Below are 16,290 nucleotides of genomic sequence, written 5' to 3' on the forward strand. Positions count from 1 at the left end.
GGAGATCTGTATTCCTATTGGAGGCAGGGTAACAAAATCATAGCAGTAAAGATATTATACAAGATTGGATTACAAACCAGCTTTCTCAGTTCTTAGTTGTTCAAAAAGTTAGAAAAGCTATGTATATCTCTTGCAAAATAGAAGAAGTATTAAAAAGAAACTTCACTTCAACAGAACTGGAGGACATCAGTTTATTTACAAAAAAAATGTAATTAAATATTCTCTTAAAACAGACTCAACACTTAAACTCAATCCTACACTTCTATAAACCTACCAGATGTAGGAACACAACCTTTTTCTTGCTGCTATTTGCCCATAGCATGCAGCCTGCTGGGGTTTTCCAAGAACTAAATCCCTTATTTAGTCAGATAACAAGTTTTCCTTCATGCAATTATGCAAGAAACCCCAGAGTTAGGATGATCTGAACATATGTAAAGCATGCCACCCTTTTAAAATGTTTTATTAAAAGTGGTACCAATTGAATTGCAAGCATTATTTGATTAGATCTATTTCTCTGGTGATATCTTTCTGAAACTGTTCGAGTTTGCGTGAATTGGACACAAAGCAATGACGGACAAAGTATTTTTGAGTGTGATTTTCTTATCAGACAATCCACTTGTCAAGTTAAAATTTGGCTCTCTTCTCCTGAGTGAACAGGATTGCTGGGAAATATATTCGGTGGGAATTGAGCTAACAGCATTTGCAGATGGGTATCACTTCCTTTTCCATTTTCATGTTGTCACCTCTGCCGCTGTCTTTTCTTTCTACTCTTAGCATAACTGTTGATTCTTCACCTTATTTGTGCACTCTCTCATATTTATTCAGTAGCTCTTTCACACGTTTCGCTTTCTCTGTTTCTCTTCCTCAACATTTTCAAAACCTTGCCTAATCCAGGTCCTCTCTGGCATACAGAGGAATGGAGCAGCAACATGGATGACGAAGAAAAGCCCGAATACAGTAGAGTTCAAAGGAATCCCCACGGAAATCTAGTACTATCTGAGGGATTATAGGACGATTCCTAGTAGGAAGCATGATGCCAGAAGTGTCATATAAATTATATGTGAACAGTGAGCGTAGTATATTTGTGCTCATCTGCCCTGTTCTCAGTTTCAGCAGTTCATATGGCTGGCAGCATATTTTGTGAGACTTTTCAATGGGGGTTTAAAAAAAAATCCGTAAAATGCCCTGTTTACTGAAAGAACAGGAGGAATGTTCCTGGTTTTCAGAGACACAGAATTATCAGACTAGAAAGGCTCTTTAACACAGAGTGCAAGAGGAGCAGAATGGACAAGAATTATGAGATTTTCTGACAGTGGGACACAAGCCCAAAGTCAGTAATTTATTTTGGAGGAGCAGAACTTGTGTAGAAGAAAGGATTTGGGCAAATTATCTTGCAAGACTGAACCAAGGCTGCGACTGGCCATAGGTCAAAGGCTATAAATTGATTTTATTCCTTAAATTAAAAACTATGTTGTAGTCCAGTTAAATACCTACTAGTCTAACACTGTTATTAAATATTCCTGGAGAGATCAGTACATTTATATTTCTGAGGAATATTTGACATCTGATGTATTTGTAGTATAATCAGGAATAAACCTTGTAATCCTTAAAACATATTTTCGTAACTATTCCTACCGTTACTCAAATTAGATTAAATTATTCCAGCGATAAAAGGACCATGGGCATTAGGCTGCCTCTGAGCACGCAGCAGGGATATTCCACATCACCTGTGCAGCATGAAGCAGAGCTCTACATCAGTTTGCTACAGTCTGATGCAGATCTGAATTTGGGACCAAGTCCTGAGCTCCGCAGATACGAGCCGCTGCAGTACAAATTAAGGCTAGCAAGACACACTGCAGTTTCTCTAATCTTTTTAACCATTCATCTGTAAAATAGGAGGACTATTCAGTCTGTAAATGATAGTAATAGGAGTTACTTTATGAAGACAGAACAGAAAACAGTAGTTGAAAAAAGTGTTTATTTAACCAGTAATTTTCATGAGACTACTGCTCTCTGATGAGAGGTGACTGAACAATGTGCTGTGGGGGAGAGAGAGTTTCAGTGTCTCTGGTTCCTACTTAAATAACTAGGAAAGCAACTGCAACAGAGAATTACGTTGTAAGCACAATCCTTTGTAAATACAAGCTCTTACAGATCCCTCAACACATAACCTTAGTAACTTCTCAAAAAGAATTAGTTTCTTTCAGAAGCCTAACTGAAATAACATTTAAGGAGAGGACACAACTAGTCATTCATCTCATAACTGTCTATTTTCTACACTTTCCTGACCTTTTGAAGAATAAGATTTATATTGGGGAAAATTACTCACGGCATATGCATTGCTAGAAATGGCCTTTGAATAAATTCACTAATGACTGCCATTCTCTGTAATTACAGGGACAGGGCTCATATATGGGTCTACACATCTGAATAAATGGAGTGTTAGATGGATATAGAATTTGATGGTAATTTTATTTAGGAAGGGAAATAAATTAGGCTATGTATTGCACCATACAAACTACACTTAATTATCACAAATTCTTAGAATCCAATATTCAACTCATTTCATAGTTTGTAACTTTTGTCAACTTTTATTCATCTATTTCTACCTTGATTATAAAATATAGTATTTCCATTATACTTCCATGAGTGTGCATACATATGTATACATACATAATATTGTGGATTCTGTGAAATACATCTAATTGTTCACCTTTTACTCGCTGATTGTGAAAATACTCTTTAAAATAACCCGAATAAAGCAAACTTATACGTTGAGACATAAAAACATCAAATTGTTTTTATCAGTAATTTTACCTACTATTTGCAAAATGCACATATATATATAAAAATTTTACTAAATGTAACAAAAAGAATCTTCAGCAAGAAGTATCAGAACTTGTACACATTAACCAGAAGTACTAACAGTACTTCAGCACTTACATTACAATAACAGCTGAAATTTTCATTTTCACCCAGCGAGAACCAGTTTTTGATTGGCCACCACCATATTTTTTTCCACAGATCTTGTTCTTTCTATGTCGAACCATTTCATGGTTTGTTTGCTGGCCCTGAGCCTACTGATGTACATCACTGCAGTGAATGCATCAAGTAAATCACAGAGCCCCTATGTGCCTGTCCTTCTTGCTGTTACTACTCCTGTTGCTCAGAACGTAACCACAACAAAGGTTGACTCTTTGAGCAGACGCATTATAATGTCACTCTGATGCAATCACTGAGCATTATAACATCATCATTTCTTTGAATAAATTCTACAATGCAACATTGTTTATAATTACTGAGAAAAGCATAACAGTCCGAAGTGTATATTCAGAAGATATTTATTCCTGAGTGTTTATATTACTGCTATTTTAATTTACATCTACTTAGAACTGACAACTTTCAAAAGCTTCAGTAAAATCAGTGAGTCAATAGGAAGCTATTGGTGTTTGGTTTTTGCCTAATGAAAGTTATTATTGCCCAGATAAATGGAAAATCTATTTATAAATTCTGCATTCTGTAATTCTACTGTTATGTAGACTTCTTGCTCTAACTTGCCACTTCATGAATCACACGTGAATAGGTAAATTATTATTATAGGTGATTATTCAGGATGCCTTTAAATTAAAAAAAAAAGAGAGAGAAAGGTGAAATAGTATCAGAAGACAGGGTCAAAACAAACATAGTTAAACCACTGAATTTCCTGCAAAATATTACAGGGATTTTTGCAAGATATTGCAATATAATTTGTAATTGTAAACTGTAAAATGTAATTTGTAAATTGTAATATAATTTTGCAACATTTTGCAATATGTAAGCTTTCACGTAGGTTCAAAAATGCCATTGGATAAATTAATGAGCAAAATAACAGGTGGCCATAGCTGTCAAACACAAAGCTAGAACCTCTGGCTTAGAAAATATTTGGAGTGGACTGCAAGATCCATAGCCTCATACTCCAAATCAACTACACTGAAGATCAGAGATGGCAGGTATTTACTTTCTATTTTAAAGCTACATAGCTGTTCCACAAAGTCAGCCTTAAAGTAAAACTCTACTGAGATCAATCCCATTCAACTGGGAGGCACGAACTCCAATATCCTAGTTGAATTAAATAAATGTTAATATACCAAGGCACACACTTTAATTTTTTCTTCCCTAAATCTAAGCAACACCTAAAAATGCTAATAAGCAAAACAAAAAAGCTCTAACACAATGTGCCACAGAAAGTACTTTTTTTCAACACAAAGTCAGAATTTCAGGGTTACATAGACTTATTTTGCTCATATATCATTAGCCCATTAAGTAGATGCAATACGAGGAAGAGATATAAGTGGGAGAGAGAGGGGGAGGCTTGGGTTGTTTAATTCTATTTGTTCCATGAGTGGAACTCCCATTGACAGTTGTGGGAATAAGTAAGACATGGCCCATGGCATTTCAGCTTAGCAATCAATTAATATTGCAGTCATAGTAACTAATAACCTGATCATCTTGTCACAGTACTGTGTTTTTTGCCAAGAATAATTTTTCAAAATTCAAGTAGTGATAATTTCTAGCTCTCGTTTCATTTAATCAGAATTTTAAATATATTCATGGACTAGTCAGAAGTATATTTCTTTTCCCTTCGGAATATATCAGATGTACTATGGAGGAGAATAAAGAAAAGAAAATGAAAAAAATTAAATTAGATAATGGCTATGGGGAAAAAATCCATCAGTGCTGATCAATCATGCTGCCTAACAGAGATGGTGAAAGATTTCCGGAGGAGGGATTGAGAAGGAGGTATTAGCTCTTTACCATTTAGTGAATTAATCAAGCTAATGACCAACCCCTTAAGAGTGGATTGATCAAAGTCCTATTCTAGGTCTAGAACGCAGAAGGCAAAGAACTTATAGTCCAAATAGCCAATTCACGTATTTATCAATTATTTGTGTTCTAGTGTCTCAGTGTCTTCCTGAATGAGCATGAATCAATATAGTCAATAAATATTTACATCCTCTATAGTCCACTACAATTTCCACTAACATCCACTAAAAGATTCTCTTGACTGCCACTGAGGATAAACAAATTGCAAAAATGATTGAGGTGCATTTTTAGTACATAAAGGTCTTTCTAAAGGAAATGATGAATTTACTAACACATTGTACTCTTAAAATTTAGCACATTCTCAGAAGAATTGTCCTCATATTAAGAACTACCAATTAATTACAATTAATGGCAAAGACTCTGGATGAATTTTACACTTATTAGAACAGCAGATAAGTAATGGAGTAAGGACCATTGTTACTGGAAACATTCACTTGTTGATATGTACTGCCTATCAGAAATACAGATGTACATACCAAAGGCCATCAACAATCTTAAGATTCAGGCCAGGATATTCAAGATTAAAAAATATCATTTTTCAGGAGTACAGCTGTGAGCTAATGTATTTTCCTTTTTTTAATTCAATTGCTTTAATGTGGTATTCTGGAAGCTCTATAGGGCAGGGACCATCTCAGGGCATCACTCATAAATTAACAGCAATAATTTTAAGATAGAAAAATTCAATCACTTTGGAAAAGCATGCAGGCCATTTATTAAATATCCTAACTGAACTGAAGAGTTTTAGTCAGAATTTAACAAATTTTCAGTGATTTTAAGTGTATTTTTTTAATATAACTTTGATGCTGTTGTAAGCTTCCCTCTCAGAAAAGACCTTTGGCTTAGTATAGAAGATTTTAAAGGCTTATTTTAAGCTTTTCTAAGGGTGGAATATACTGAATTAATCTGAACACATTAAGCTTTTTCTCAATAGCAGCTTTTACAGAAGTATCATTTGTAGATTCCCGTAATGGACGAACTGAATTATTTTCTTCAAATGGTACATTTGTTGCTGACAAAGCAACTTTAGGCAAAGTACATTTAACCATGGGTTGGCTATGGAGGACAGCAATAGCAAACTTGACAGAATATTCAAGATTATGATCTAACTTCATGCTTAAATAATTGCCATTTCCAATCTCACCTCAACTAAGTCAACTCAGAGAGGAATCATATGGACCATATTATTCATCTGTCAAATAATTACCAAATAAGGCATCCCATTCCACTTGTTCTACCCTTGTATCATTAGGCAGATTATTTTCTTTAATATTCCCAGATTTTTTCAAAAATCTAATTCTGAGGAGAAATATTGTCTAGATCCTTCAAAATAAATTAAATCATTGACCGAATGCCCCACTGTTCTGTGAATGAAACACTTAGCTTCCTTCATGTCTAAAGGAACATATTAATCTGTCTTTTCAGGTAGAGAGATTGGGAATATATGCTTTTAAAAATTTTAACAAATATCTACATCTCTTTGATGTAAGACGATTTAACTTTCTCAACCCTTGCAGCTGCAAAGAGATTTACCCATGTGACCATCTCTGCTGGTAACCCTGAATGGATAACGGTGTCTGAATTAGCACAATTTCTTCCATAACCAGAGCCTTACAGTCAAACTACGTGATTCACAAAGTCAGCTAGATGTTGTATGCCACGTGCTGGGTGGGAACGGAATGCAAATGGTCCTGTAATGTCAAGCAACAGACTCCTGCTGTGAGATGCTCAGCAGCAGCTGATGTAGCGCTAGCTTAGAGCCTTGCAACACTGATACTAAAATATGGCTTGTGAAAATGAAATAATACAAGAAACATAAAAGATGGAGCCTTCACTGACTTTCGTTCTCATTTAAAATACAGAGAAGCCGCTAAACCTATATTGATGGCTAGAAGAGAGTGAAAGAAAGCACAGAAGTATCAAATAAGTATCCCAGTTCATTATTTTTTGAGATATTAATTACTAGCCTAAGATGGAGCAGCTGCCATGGACTCTGTTGCAGTACTGAGAAACTTGAAAATGCCAGGGAACAGCCTTCTCCAACTTGCAAACATAACCAAAACTGTGTAGTGAAAGCTGCCCAAGAGCAGGCTATGCTGACCGTTCCTCACCTCAGGATCTCCTGGAAACGGGAGAATTTCATTTAGTTGTCAGGCTGTTGCTAAGCTCCATTCACACTTCCACGACACACAGCTCTGTGAGCACCAGCATCTAGTCAAGCATTTGCTCCTTTCTTCTTCCTTAGGCTCCACAAGACAAAGATATACCCATGCATGTTCCCGTCACAAATACTTCTGTGGTGCACTTTAAGGGTCACGCGGACGTTTGGTGAGATGAAACGACGGAACTCTTTCTCTTGCAAGTGACATGATCACAGTTTAAACTATTTCCTTTTTGTCCACAATTTGAAGATATGTTTGTCCCTGCTTTAAGTCCAGAAACCACAGAAACATTTGGTGCATTACTGGAGTAGTGCACTAGAAATTCAGTATGGTCCAAGGTGTTTACTGCAACAGCAGTCCCAAAGTTTGGGTTTAATGACCTCCTTTTTAGCTAACATTACACATATCAGAATGTGTACTTTTTTTAAAATAAGAGCTTTTTCTCAAGAAGGACTGTGTTTACCATTATAATATCACTGAAATACCTTCACTATTTCCAGAGTTCTCATGCAAACATAGATTGTTATAACGCCACTTACCCTTAATGAGGTTTCCTTTTGCTTCATGAATGTAGCAATAACCTGGGTTTTTTATTTTGTCTTGTTGAATCAAAGGTGCTCAAAGCAATTGCCAGCTGTATACAATGGATCTACTTCATACATTACTGAAACACAGTCTCTTCTAAGTCAAAAGTTCTCAAGAGGTTAAAGCCTTTTACAAGGGCATTATACAACCTAAAACAAACTAAAAACCATGTATGGAATTGAAACTGCACAGGTAAATACCCTCCTGAAACCAAGTATATTTTCTAAAATATTAAGGCATTTAAAAAATGTAATAAGACCATAATTGGAATCAAATACTCTGATTTTATCCAGAACAACTTAAAAATGTTCTCCACAAGAATTTTAAATTTTTCGTTTTATTTGGCTTCGGAATGCATATATATTTTTTTAATCTTGTAATTTCCATCTAGATTTTATTTGATTTATTTTCTTCTCAGTTAGCATGAATAAAGAGCTGTGTTTACAAGGAACGGAACAGCTGTCATGACTGAATTATCAGGCTGTATTTATTTCCTGTTTGACTCTAAATATCCTTCTTCCACTACCTTGAGCCAAGTGGCAGGTACTAATGGAGAAAATTCTGCAAGATTTGTCAGAATTATTTATAACACCTATTGAGTAAATTTGAACTTCTTCCACAGAGGAGATCCGCTGAGGGGCTGGAACTGTGAGAGTTTCACTGATTATTTTCAGCTGACAGTGAACCTCCGCTTCACCTACCAAAGCGCCAGATCTCTTTCAAGGAAGTGTTCGGTGCAGCTTATAATTATTCAGCGCTGAGAGATGCAGCAGTCCTAAAAGGGGCTTGTTAAACAAGGTTATTAATTGACATGGGGCTTTGATAGCTCATAGGAAAGCAGCACTTACGTATGTCTGATTTCTCTGTGCTTTACAACTTTCCATCAGCTCAGAACCTTTTATATGGGATATTGACAGTCATTGCCCCAAACCAATTTTTCGTCATTTTGGAAGGTTACCCCTACTGCCTATCCCTGTTTCTAAGGAGTATGCTCTCAGAACTCCATAAATAAAACCTGTTGTGCTATATCTCTGCCTCTTCCCCAACCCAACTGCATATAGTTTTGAAAAGAGCATGTATGAATATGAGTATGTGTACATAGTTTTAAAAAATGCTCTCTTATTCTCAGATAAAAGGCTATAGTGTAGAGCAACAGAGGAACAGACAAAAGGAAAGTAAGAGGACCTGAGAAAAATACTTCATACTCTGCTAAAGGGTTTGAATTCTACAGCTCATTTCCAGCTGATTGTTGCACTACGAAGATTCAAGGTGCTGTCAGCTTACACATTTGCATGTACTTCTATCTGCACACACAACTTTATAGAACAATACAGGCTTTTCAATCAACTCAAATGAAGTAACAATGTACAGGAAAAAAATGGGTATCTCCTACTGTAAGAAATTTGAACTGATCTCTGAAAAAGCTCAGGCTTATAAAGAGAAAAGTGGGTTTGCTAGACTAAGGCCTGAGATGTAATTTTTAAGTAGCACAAATGGTTCCCCAGAGCTGTGGAACAGGCCAGGCTCTTCCTTGATCCTTGGCTACATGAACATGCTCTGTGAGATACCTCGTACTTGGATCTCTTTATTGACCTTAATTTTGATTTTTCTTTTTGCTTTTTTCATCTCTGTGCCTGTGAAGAATTGCAGAAGGTCCTTCTGCAATAGGTGTGGGACCATCGGCGGGATCATTTTATTATGCTGTTTAATAGGATGTATGTCATAATGGAAAGATGAGTTAGAAGGATGCTCCTAACCAACTCTCTGTTAGTTGCTATTCCTAATCTGACTGTAGAGATATTGAAGAGGCCTTTCTCTCAGCTGATATTGAAGTCTGGCTCCCAGAAATACGGGGAAGAAGAGAACACCACAGACAGGATTCAGTTTTAGGTGGCTGGTTCAAGCTGAGGTCTCCCTCTGCTTCAATATGTAAGCAATGGATCAGTAAATTCATCAGGACAAAATCTAGGGTTCAAGCATGGGCTTAAAATAGAAAGCATGGGTATTTTCATGTGAGTTGCAGAAACTCTATACTGAACCTTTGGTGCTAAGCCTGCAATACTTTGTACTTTGTAGAACCAGGCATCATTAAATTTTCTATCTTATAAGCCAAATCTCAGGAACTATTATATCCTCTAATGCATGCAACTTTCTTCTGGGACTTAGTTAATAAAAGTAATCTGTACTCAGATGGTTTTCTCACTGCTTTACTCCATGTATTAATTGCTATTGCTCTATACTATAGCAATTGCTTTTATCCATACAGCAATTCATATGTAAGAAACTTACTGAAGCAATTTGAACTTTGCGATGTACAAAAGTGCATGTTCAGGCTCAGCAGGAATGGGCCATTCTGCTTACGATCTAAACTATTATTTCTAATCTGCTAGTGAGTTCAGTTAACTCAGCTCCAGACTCCCGACAGCGGTAGCTCTCTGCAGGACAACTTCGGTGGGAATGAGGACAAATGTAACCACACAAGCTAATTCCAGCCTCCATTGCCATTTGACTTAATGATACACTGCTTCTGTTCCTTAAAAATTAGTTTCCCAGAAGCTGGAGAGACCTTCTTTGTGTGTTAAATGTTTTAGCGCAGATTTGGACTACAGAATACTGGTCATGCTATTTAAAATGTTATTATCTTTGCAGTTTGCCATGCAAAAGAGTTCACTATGAAAGTACCGCTGGAGACTACAGTTTCTCTCTGCCACACAATAAATATCTTAATTTATAAATTGTTTTTAATGGGTAAGTGTCAAAATTTAAAACAGCACTACACATAATATTTTCCGACTAAGAAGCAGGGGCTCAGCCTATATTCTTAGCATAAATTTAACACAAAGACCACCAGGTTCAAAAAAATGCATCACACTGAGTCTGAATTCCATGGAGACTGCATTAGTCAAAGGAAGAGAAATTAAAAACAAAATCAAACTCTATAAACCAAAATGAAGAATATGGGGTATAAAATGCAAAACACTAAAAATAAGAGAATAAAAGTTGAAAAGTAGGTTTCATTAAAGTAATTTCATTTTTAACTATTACTTATAAGTAATATGGGCAAGAAAATTTCTTTCATATGTCTACAAACATATACTTCGGAAATATAGCTATAGGTATGGAAAGATATACATAAAACGTACGCTTAATGAGTATTTATATAAGGAATGCTACCAAAATTTGATAGGTTTACAAACTCACTTGGAGGTTGAATTGGAGAATAGAAGTATTCGATAAATTAGAACAAAGCAAGATACCTGTCTCAGGTTTGTTTGGTTTCCTTTTTGACTTAGCACAGTGAAAAATCAGATTGTTCTGCAAAATATTTAATGTAATAAATAAAGAAGATTAAACATTGTTGTGAATCAAGATAGGGAAGAGGAAAAGCTTTATCCATACACTGAAGTAGAATTTTTTAAAATAAATAGTCACTGTTATGAGGTCATAATGCCCCTAGGATTAAGAAAATAGCCCGAGGACTATGAAGATCTTCCAAATCCCTATGAAATGATATATGTTTATTGTCATTTAGGCAGTTTAATAATCCTGCTGTTAAGTTCTATGAGGGTAATTAGCTTATTTAAATATTTGCTTACAGTAAAAATAATGCACCTGTTGCTGCCAAAGCCTATGTATTTTCAGGTGTACCAGTTTTCTCTGTGTATGAAATGTCTGTTACTTGTCTCGATGCTCCCACACAGAGCCAGAAAGACTGGATTCTCCATTGTAATGGTACTATTCATTTCTACTGAGGCCTCAGTTCAGAAAATAAGTAAATCTCACATTATTTTCATAGTCCCAGTGCTACTACTGAGAAAGAGCTATGAATACTATACCCATTTAACCACAGTGTTTGGGAGATGTATGGAAGGAATAATCAGTGGTTTCTGTCCTTTTCCCCTATGCAGCTTTGACACAGCTCCCATGGTTATTAATACAAAATATATGCTTAAGCTCTGACCACTGGTGGCAATACAATATCCCGTAACACAGGGGAGAGGGGACTGCGATCTTCCAAAGCTTCCTGAGCACGTGAGATGTGCCAACAAGATTTACGTTTAGAACAATTGCTGAAAAATGAAATCCTATGCCTCTATTGTCGTAATATGAGCCCAAAGAGAAGTTTTTTGATCATTTCTTTTATCTGTCTCCCTAAGGACCTGTATCAATTTAACTACAAATATGACTACAAACTAATGTAAATCCACAAATCAACCCTTGATTCAATGTAAAAGAAGCTTGATTAACTTAAGTCAGACAGCAAAACTGATATAACAATATCCACCATGGTATAGTAACTACCAGTATTTTAAAATATTTAATTTAAATTCATTCAGTTTTCTCACAAAGCCCAAGTCCCTTGGAAGTCACACAAGATGGTTTGCCCAAGTCTGCTCAGTTAAGCTTAATTTAATTGAATCTGTCAACATCTTCATGACACATGAGTGCTTTTGAAACCACTGAGATCCTTAATGCTTTTCAAGTTGTGCATTTAACTTGGGATCACTAGCAATGCTTTTGAAAGTGTCCCTAAGAACTTTATTGTGGCTGAGAGGATGCTCAGGTCATCTTTTTAGAGAATTGGACATGCAGGCACTCTAAGAGCAGGACACCAGTACAAAGGATCCTGCCAACCTAGTCTGTAATATAATCTCTGAAAAATGGACCACTGATACCAGCTTTATTTGCTATTGTTTTCATTCTTCTGTTTTCAAATGGGTAGGCTTTCTATTGCCCAATAGTAGATGCTCCAAATTCCTGACTGGCAAGGTTTGGTGTGTGAATCACACACATCAAAGGAAAAGAAACAGGAAAAAGTTAAAGCAGTACTTTAAGCACCATATCAAATATGCAGATTTGCGAGGTGGCGGGGAGGGGAGGGGGAGAGAGAGAGGGAGTTGGGTCCATGAAATAACGGGTACGATGGCAGACTTCTTAAATGTAGTATGGAACCAAGACATACACTGCATGCTCCAGCAGGACTGAAGAAGTTTTGGCAGACATCCTTACAAGACAATTCTGCTTAGAAAAAAACTTAAAGAGATCAGCACACTGACATAAAAACTGTAAGTTAGCTAGTTAACTTCAATATAGTACATATCTTAAAATTCTTTCAAGAAGCCAAATACTTCTTGAAAATTAGAACTTCTAATTTAATTGGAGTCAACCCACATTAAAGATGATTGCCAGTAATGCTGCCAGTAACAATAATCATAAACAAAGCATCAAATATTATAAAATAAATCACAGCTTTTCATGAATTTATGTATTTACAGGCCAGATTATAATATTCTGACTCATCTCCGTGAGCATTTCATTCCAAAACAGCTCATTTTTTTCAGTGATACAGTCCTCAGCATGATTATCGGTATGTGGCCTGTGGGGGAAAGAAAATCCATCCTTCAGAAAATTCTTATGACTTTATACTGTGGACATTTGACAAGTGAGGGAGATGAGAACTAGGCAAACTCTCCAGATGACAGTTACATGTGACCTTTGGAATCTTACTTGCTTTAACCTTGTCACTAAAAGACCTAAGAGCCACATACAATTCTTCTGATGTGCAGAGACCTTCAGCTCATGTCAGTAACAATTGCATGCAAAGACCACATTTCTCAAATGTGATTCCCAACGTCCTTTCCCTTTTTCTTTCCCCTCAGACTTACCTGGTTTCATCAATATAAACTGCCTCCAGCACAGATGCTGCATATTCAATATTCTTTTTTAAATCCACCACATTAATGTCACCCTTCTCCAGCTGCTTTACCAAGCATCTTAATCTGTGAAAAAGAAAATAAAAATATCAGTGTGTTGCTTATATCAAATTTTAGTGACTGCATTTTCTGTTTGAAATATTGGAACCAACACAATAGCCAATGCGGAGGCAAGAGACCATCACAAGACCATCTTGTCTTTTTTTAAAAAAATCTGGTTTTAGAACGCACATAACAATGACCAGTTGTACGTTTTTACGGCTTGCTGAATTTGTAAGATATATTAAGAAAAGGCATAAACATTCCAGTAAGTCAGAGAGGACTCAGTAACTACCATCAGAGTGATTTTATATTAATTTATGACATGACTATTATGCCTGAGTCTCTAATTTTGTTTAAATAATAAACAAAACTTTGCAAGTTGTCTTACTATAATTTTTCTGTGCTTAGAAGGCTGATTGTAATTTTTTAATATCCACTATATACTGATTTTGCTTCATTTAAGTGTCTTTAATTTTTATTTAGGCCTCCAGTATGTTTTTGCTGCAGAATTTGTATTTCTTATTAGTATGAGCTAATGTAGAGCTCCGTTGTTTCAGAGTTTACAGAAAATTCATCATTATACCAGACGAAAGGTGGTGAATATGGCATTAGAAAAATCCAAATATTTTCCCAATGTGCTTTTACTTTTAGTTTTGAGAACATTCTTTTACATTACAAACACGGATACGCCCAAAGGGGATTTTGTAATGCATCAACTCATGCCTCTGTAGCAATACACTTATACAGACAAACTCCTTGAATACCAGATTTTTCCTAAACTCTCTGATGAGAACACTTCTGACACTGCTCAACTTAACCATACAGAGTAGTCACAGCACTGGAGTGAAATGAAAACCTTATCAGTAACTGTGTAGAGCTGTGACTAAATAGATGCTTAAAGAAGTACGGGTATTTTCCTTCCTTCTGTGCTATATCTCCGAATTGAAATAATCTACAGTTTAGTATCATGTAAGATAAAGATTTCTGTAACTAAAGATGCATAATTATTTTAACATAACTTTCATGAAATAATCTTTTTTATGTGTATGAAATGTGAAAAAAACGCGTGAAACAAGCATTCAGTTAAAAAGTGGATTGAAATTGAGTCAGCATTAAGATGACTTTACTTTCAGAAAAAAAAACATGTTTATGGCATGAAACAGCATATATAAAAACGTATGATATGTTATAGAATAATATGTTATATATACTATATATTATTTTTATTGGGCATATACACAATATTTGATTGGACCTAATTAAAATGTATTAATTTAAAAAATGCAGTGATATTCAAAACAAATCTCATAAACTTGAAAGTACTGTTCCGTCATAAAACCACTTTCATGGTTTTTTATATGTATTTGGCCTAAGTATAATTATGTCCAAACCTGCAAGGATAATTTTAGCAAAAGGAGTTTTAAGACCAGCCTCCTCAGTTCTCCAAAGTCTTAATTCAATTCAAATTAGCATAGAACATAATACAAACAAGGCTCTTAGCAACCATATTTACTTGGTATTTTACACAGTGCATTGCATATCAATGGAATGGAAAATTTAGTGTTAAAAAATTTTCTCAGAGAAGTGAAGTGGGTGGATGAAATACTGTGGGAGAGCATCTCCTACACAGAAATAACCTTATGCATGGGGATGCAGTTCCAGTACATACCTCCTTCCACTTCAGAGGTACCTATAGACTGAAGAAGCTAATTTATAGACACTCACCTTGCAGCACCCAACGCACTCACTAACTCTCCTGGGATGTCTGCTCCTCAGTAATGCACACAAACACACACACAACCCCTCCTGAGCACCAACACCAAAATGTCCAGGTGAGTCTGCCAGCATCATCGCCAATACTTGCAAATATCCATAGGGCGGTTCTACCACTTGCACTGTTCCCTCCGTGTTTGACTGAGCATGTCTCCAAATTGCACTTTCCAAAGTAGAAGCCTAAATGAATTTTAAAATGCAACATTTCACAGCGGGGCGGCAGGTTGTGGTAGAACAGTATTAGCTCAAAATGGCTTCAATCCTATGATTTCCAGTGGTTCTACGTTTTCTCAGGGCATAGACCAGATGACAGATATGTGGCAGACATCATTTTTATGCTTGCAGGAGGAAAGGAGTCCCCAGGGGAGCCTTTAAGCCACAATGACCTTGCAATATCTTGCTGCATAGGTGGCAGTCAACTGATGTAACTTGCCCTGTAGTTATAGTTCATATTCTAGGAGGAATGCAGAACACAATAACAGACTGGGCAATTTGGAAAAGCTGCTCAGGCAAAGTTAAAGTGATTTTGAAGAGGTTACAGACTCACAAAAGGACAAAATCTGTATAGTTCAGTTATGACCAGTGACCTTGTCATCTCATACATCCACACTTTGTGGACATGTCCTCAAGGGCGTCTGCAGCTGACCCAGTGCACATCTATCATAGAACCATGGGATAATTTTGGTTGGAAGGGACCTCCACCTGATCCAAGCTCTTGCTCAAAGTAGGGCCAACCTCAAAGTCAAGCATAACTTCAAAGTTAGATCAAATTTCTCAGGGGCATTCCCACTTGAGTTTTGAATGCATGGAGATTTCATGAACTCTCTGGGCAACCAGTTTCAACGTTTAACCAGCCTCACAGTGGATTATTTTCCCCAATATCTAATTGGAATGTCCTTTGTGGCAACTTGTGCCCAGTGGCCCCCAACCTCTGCTGTGCACTTCCAAGAAAAATCTGGCTGTATCTACGGTACAATTTCCCACTAGGAAGCTGGACACAGCAATAAAATCCCTCCATAGTGTTGCTGATCAGACACTTGTCAGGTGATAATCATGAGGTCTACCCCAAAAGTTAGAAAAATGGACTTCCAACACAGCAAAATTAAGTAGGTTATAACAGCATATGAATGGTCTGTATATACTCAACATATTAC

At 36.3% G+C, this 16,290-nt stretch overlaps 1 protein-coding gene across 7 annotated transcripts in view; it reads right to left on the reverse strand.

Moving 5' to 3' along the window:
* The window catches only part of PDE1A (phosphodiesterase 1A), a 233,792-nt gene that overhangs the window by 47,306 nt on the left and 170,196 nt on the right, over nucleotides 1–16,290 (reverse strand). For all 7 annotated transcript variants that reach the window (XM_072874737.1, XM_072874738.1, XM_072874735.1 and 4 more), the window contains one exon: nucleotides 13,274–13,387. In XM_072874737.1, coding sequence (XP_072730838.1) covers nucleotides 13,274–13,387 — 114 coding nt within the window. The remainder of the gene's footprint in view (nucleotides 1–13,273; nucleotides 13,388–16,290) is intronic.

This window comes from Ciconia boyciana, chromosome 10 (assembly GCF_034638445.1).
Source record: "Ciconia boyciana chromosome 10, ASM3463844v1, whole genome shotgun sequence".
NCBI lineage: Eukaryota > Metazoa > Chordata > Aves > Ciconiiformes > Ciconiidae > Ciconia > Ciconia boyciana.